This window comes from Ichthyophthirius multifiliis (assembly GCF_000220395.1).
Source record: "Ichthyophthirius multifiliis unplaced genomic scaffold scaff_1120509251232, whole genome shotgun sequence".
Classification (NCBI taxonomy): Eukaryota; Ciliophora; class Oligohymenophorea; order Hymenostomatida; genus Ichthyophthirius; species Ichthyophthirius multifiliis.
The window spans coordinates 24,888-30,887 of record NW_004086075.1 but is presented as its reverse complement, the minus strand read 5'-3'; the positions used below and the strand labels follow the sequence as shown (position 1 = coordinate 30,887).

At 15.6% G+C, this 6,000-nt stretch overlaps 1 protein-coding gene and 1 non-coding gene across 2 annotated transcripts, besides 5 other annotated features; both read right to left on the bottom strand. All coding sequences in view use genetic code 6, as the record gives it.

Moving 5' to 3' along the window:
• Positions 1-401: 401 nt before the first annotated feature.
• Positions 402-447: a microsatellite.
• Positions 448-534: 87 nt separating this feature from the next.
• Positions 535-608, bottom strand: IMG5_164530. The gene has a single exon. It is a non-coding gene; the product is annotated as a tRNA-Ile (tRNA).
• A 109-nt stretch (positions 609-717) lies between these two features.
• Positions 718-780: a microsatellite.
• A 58-nt stretch (positions 781-838) lies between these two features.
• Positions 839-863: a microsatellite.
• A 60-nt stretch (positions 864-923) lies between these two features.
• Positions 924-963: a microsatellite.
• A 343-nt stretch (positions 964-1,306) lies between these two features.
• On the bottom strand, positions 1,307-2,886 carry IMG5_164520 (RNA binding protein, putative; the record flags this gene model as incomplete). The annotated part of the gene is made up of 9 exons (XM_004030228.1): positions 2,833-2,886; positions 2,611-2,779; positions 2,435-2,548; positions 2,159-2,380; positions 2,065-2,106; positions 1,790-1,997; positions 1,570-1,728; positions 1,442-1,513; positions 1,307-1,386 (listed from the first exon to the last, which is right to left on the bottom strand). The coding sequence occupies exons 2-9, from the start codon at positions 2,662-2,664 to the stop codon at positions 1,307-1,309; spliced, it is 951 nt and encodes a 316-aa protein (XP_004030276.1). The 5' UTR covers positions 2,665-2,779; positions 2,833-2,886.
• Positions 2,887-3,235: 349 nt separating this feature from the next.
• Positions 3,236-3,292: a microsatellite.
• Between the last annotated feature and the right edge of the window lie 2,708 nt (positions 3,293-6,000).

Below are 6,000 nucleotides of genomic sequence, written 5' to 3'. Positions count from 1 at the left end.
TACTGGTTAACACCAAAAATATATTAATTTGCAAAAACTTATAATTAATTAATATCTAAAATTTATTTACTATAAAATGGAACTCATGTGAAAGTAATTCATTCTAAATATGTATTTTTCAAAAGCTCCATTATTTGTGATATTAAAAATATTTAAAAACCTGAAAGTTTTGATTAAGTTTTTTAAGTTAAATTTGCTTTTCCTGTTTAATTTAATAATTAATTTCTTCTTCTTCCTAAAGATACTTTAACTAAAAATATGGAAATTATACCAGTTGTTATGAATAACATTTATATTGATCCTGAAGGTGGGTAGGATTAACCTGACGAAATTATAATTGAATGATATTTTATATATATAAATGAAAATATATCTAATTTTTTATATTGTTATTTTTTTTTTTAAATTTATAAATAAAAAAGAATAAATATAAAATAAAAAAATTAATATCATATAAGTTTTAATAGAAAGATATTTTATAATAAAAACAAACAAAAATGTATATATTTTATTAAATTCTTTTCTAAAAAAAAATGCTCAAGGAGGGGATTGAACCCTCGACCTTGGGTTTATTAGACCCACGCTCTAACCAACTGAGCTACCCGAGCTTTCTTGATAATTATAAATTTATATATATTTTGTAAAAAATAAAAAAATTAAATAAGAAAATAATTAATATTTTAAACATTTCGAGTATTAATTATATATATTTAATAATTAAATAGAAAATTTTATTTATATTTATTAAATTTATTTTATATAGAAAATTTTATTTAATATTAGTTGATATTATTAATTGATTTACTTTTATTTTGTGATGATTATATATTATTAAAACATATACATATATATACATATATATAAAAATTTCATTATTAAATTATTAAACAAATATAACGAAGATTTATTTATTAATAATTAAAAAATTAATAAAAATAGCTAAATTAATAACAAATAGATAAAAATAGATAACATGTAGTAATAATAACTTAAAAGATATATGTAAATTGTTTTTGACAAAATAAAAATACATAATTAAACATGTAAAATTTTTAAACCTTTAGCATTTTACTATTTTTTTTGTATTTTTTTGTTTTTTGTTTTTTATTTTGAGCAGTTGAAAGGATTATTTATTATTGTTTTACTTGAATTAACTATTTTTAATATAAAAAGAAGAATTATTATTTAAAATAATGTCTTAACAAAATCTAATTTTTTTATTATTATTTTTTATTTAATAATTTTTTTATTTTTTTTCATCATTTTTATTTTTAAATATTTAATTATTTTTCTCCTAATATAATCCTCAAAAAGGATTAAAAGTAGTTTTAATTAAAGAATTTGAATTTGTTTATTCTTTTTTAATTTCTACTTTCAATCTTTTATCTAAATATATAATTTTTCATTTTATGTAAAATATATTTTAAAAAAAAATTATTACTTTTTAATTAAACTCCATTTAAATTTCTTATAGCGTCTTCAGCTTCTTTAGCTGAATTATAACTAATAAAGCCTAAAAATGTATTTAGTATTTAGTATTAAAACACATATATTTTTTTATAAAAATACCAAATCCTTTGCTAGTACCATCAGGTCTTGTATTTACTCTTGCAGATATAACTTCTCCAAATTAAGAAAACATTCTTTCTAGATCAGAATCTCTAAAATCAGTTGGGAGATGAAAAATAAATAAGTTTGAACCGGGAGGACCATGCTTTTTACCATCATCTTATTTTTATATATAAAACTTATAATTAATTAAATTTATTATAAAAAAAGTAAATATTACAAACATCTTTTCTATCATTTATAACAAAAGGTTCATTTTTTGGCATTAATAGTTATTTTGAATTTAGTTCAATATATTCAGAACTTCCATCTACATCATGAATTAGGGAACCTGTAGATGGTCTTTCGTAAGTACTTTAATTAGTATAAGGATGATAATAATAAGGTTAATTATTTTCTGTATAATATTTAAAGTATATTTTTTGCCACTTTAAAATTTAAAAATATAAACAAAAAAATAAGAAAAAAATTAAAAAAAAGGCTTATTTTTTTTACAGAAACAAAAGGAATATTTGCTTATTCTGTTTTATGTTAAACCTAATTTATATTATAACTTCTATATAAAAATAAGCTTTTTTTATTTTTATACTTTTTAGTGTTCTGACTCAACATATTTTTTCGCAAATCTAACTTCAATTGGATTTTCAGAATTTCCTATATAAACTTAAGAATTTAAATTTCTTATTGCCAAATGAGCCTTTTCTTTTAATTTGTATTTTAAAAATGCTTATCTGGTATTATTCTAGCTATCTTTCATTAAATGTAGTTCTTCTATTTCTCCAAAAGTTTCAAAAATATCCCTTATGTTTTACTTTTATTTTAATTTATTTAAATTTAAATAATAATTTGTTTATTTTTAAAATACTTCAGTGCATGTTTTTGGTAATGAACCGACAAATAATTTATGGTCAGAATCTTAATTAACACCTAATCTTTCTTCTTCGTTATCAGCCCATTTAATTTCGATATTATTTTTCATCTTTTATAGTATTTTTTATTTAATTAATTCATTTTATGTTATACTTATATATATATATATACTCCTGGCAGTGATTTATTTTTTAAATCAGCTATGGCTCTTTCTGCATCGGTCATAGAGGCAAATTTTACAAAAGCACATCCTTTATGTTATCCTTTAGCATCTCTTATAATTTAAACTTCATATATTTTTCCATATTTTGAGAAAAATTCTTTGATTTATTCCTTTTCCCTTTTATTTTTTAATTATTTACCTATTATAGTGTTTATAATATATATAAGTACCATGCTTTAGGCAATTATCCAATAAATAATTTTAAGTCAATACTATTATCTTATCTTTTAAATATTATTTATGTCTATTATAATATATATATATAAATATATTTTTTTAAATATTTTTAATATTTATAAAAAAAAATCATTCTATTAAAATATTTACATTATTTATGTTTAATTGTATTTAGTTTTAATTTTCTACTTATGATTATTAATCACTATTTTATTAATGATTTTAGTCTGACATATTATGAACTTAACTATTATGATTATTATCATCTTCTATTTATTTTTGTTTTTTTAATAAAATTTAATATTTAAAGATTTTAAAATATTCATCTATAATTTTTAGTTTTACAATTTTGATAATATTAGTCTTCATATTATTCATATTCGTTTTAACTCATTTTTTTATTTTTATTATTACTAATTTTATTTTATTTTATTGATTTTTTTTTATAATTATAAAATTTATATTTCTATCTTATTTTTTATGTATTAACATTAAATTAATATTTGTTTCTTATTATTTATAAATATCTTTTTAAATATTTTATTCATAGTAATTAATTATTATAAGCTATGAAATTATTATTTTTATAAATGAGTTTAAATACCAAATATAATATAAAAAATAAAAAAAATAATAAAATCATAACTTTAAACTTATTAAATATTTTAAAATTAATAATTAGTTATTTGTGCAATACAATATAAAAAAATAAAAAAAATAATCCTTACAAAAAATTTTATTGAAAAAATATTATTATTATAAATATAATAATATATATACTCTAAATGATTAATTCACTTCCTCTTTTTATTAAAATCCCGAATACATTGCTTAGGATTATTTTTTAAATATTGAAAAATATCCTTTAAAATTTTTAAAAAGACATCATTTTTTTTTTTTAAATATATTATTTTATTTTTTAAATTACATATAATAATTATTTTAAATTTAAATATATATTTTAGTAATATTTTTTTTACAATTTAATGTATATATTATATTTAATGTACATATTTATAATATATATATTTTAAATTTAATACACATATATAGTATATATTTGGAGAATTTTAAATCACTAATAGCATTGATAAATATAAAATGTACGTATCTTCTAAAAGTTTTAAATCATTCTATGGATTTCATTATTTTTTGTGCAATTTTTTAATATAAAACCAATCAAAAAAAATGGCCTTTATCTATTTTTTCTCGCTTTTTTTATTTTTATTATTTAACTTTTTTAAAAAAATTAAATAACAAGTAATATGTATTTTTAAGCATTTTTTATCAATTTTTAAAAAAAAAATCTATAAAAAATAAGACTATATATTTTAATTTTATTTCACTTTGTGGTTGTTTTTTTTTTAAAAAAAAAAAATTAAATCTAAATTAAAAAAAACTAATATGTTTAAATAATTTTTTTTAAATATAATTTATTTTGATCTATTTTTTATAAAAAAATAAAAATTTATAATAATTAATAAAAAAAACATTTGTAAAAAAGATAAAAATGGCATTTATAAAAAAAATACAATTAAAATATTATTTTTATTAATAATTATTTTACCCTGATTGATTAAAGCAGTTTCTCTCCTCCCACCGCCTTCTGTTTTTTAAAAATCCAAAAAACAATTTTTTTAAAAAAATACTACAAAAAGACATAAATACATGAGAATTTAGAGTATAATTTAAATAATTTTTATTTCAATAAAAACATAATATATATATATATATATATTAAAAAATTTTTATTTATAGTATATTATATATATTTTTAAATAGTTAATATATTAATAATTATTATGAATATTAGTTTATTTAATAGTTTAGGATTAATAATAATAAATTAAACTAATTTATTTTAAAATATGATTTTAAATTTATTAAATTATAAAAATATATAAAATCATTTACATATATAATAAATTTAAATTAAATGCAAGAAGAAAGTAAAAAAATTATCATATATTGTTTATTTTTTATTTATTATAATTAATAGGTTCAAGTTTTTTATTATTTTAATAGTTGCTCTTATTATAAAAATCATTAGACTATTACAAATTAGTAGTAAAATCATTTTTCCTATTGGAGTTTTAATCAATAAATTCATTATAATTGTCATAACCTTATTTAAATTTATTTTATTCGTTTTTTTAATCTAAATACTGATTTTAAGATTATAAATTTTTAGGAAAAATATTGTTATTTGAATTTTAGTTTAAACCGAAAATACTATTTCCATAATATTTATTATGTTAATTTTATTCATCTTTTTTTAAGATTCCTTAAGAATGTTTTATTATCCATAAATTATCTTAGTCCATAATTTATTCTAAATGAGCTTTTTAGGATTTTATTGGTTTTAGCGTATTCTCATTTTTTATGTTCCAAAAATCATCATTATTGTTAATATTTATTTGGTGCTTTTTTTAAAAAATTTCATTTTATTATTGTAAACTTTATTATGATTATACATATTGAGAATTTTATAAAGATTATTTGAAACTTTACATTTTCGGTTATATAGGTGGATCTAATATATTATTGTTTTTCTCATCTTTTTATATATATTTTTGCAATTCTCTCATTAAATTATTTATTAGTTCATCTTTTTCTGTTATGTCTTATTTTAATAATTCTATTTAAGTCCTTAATTGTATGTTTTCTTGCAAATAAGGATTAACTTTATTTATATTATTGGTTGAAGAATTTTCATTATTTATATTTTTTTGGCAATTAATATTTTCTTTTGTTTAATCATTTTCTTTTAGAGTATTAATATTGATTATTTGTATAAATTTTATAAATATTCTTTTGCTATAACTTCATCTGTTTCCATATTTTTTTCAAAAAAATAAAAAAAAAAATAATTTATTATTTTAAATTTTATCACAAAAATTTTTAATATTATTTTATATAAAAAACAATAAAAATTAAGAAATTTATTAATTTCGAAAAATAAAAAACCTTTTTATATTTTTATAATAAGTAATTTTTTGAATTAAAAAATTATATTAGATTTTTAATTTACATAATAATATTTAAAAATATTATATAAACTTATATATATTTTATTAAGAAAAAATAGATAATAAATATTAAAACTATAAAAATATAAAGGTAGATTATATAGTTTCATCAATTTATTTTAAAGTTTTTCA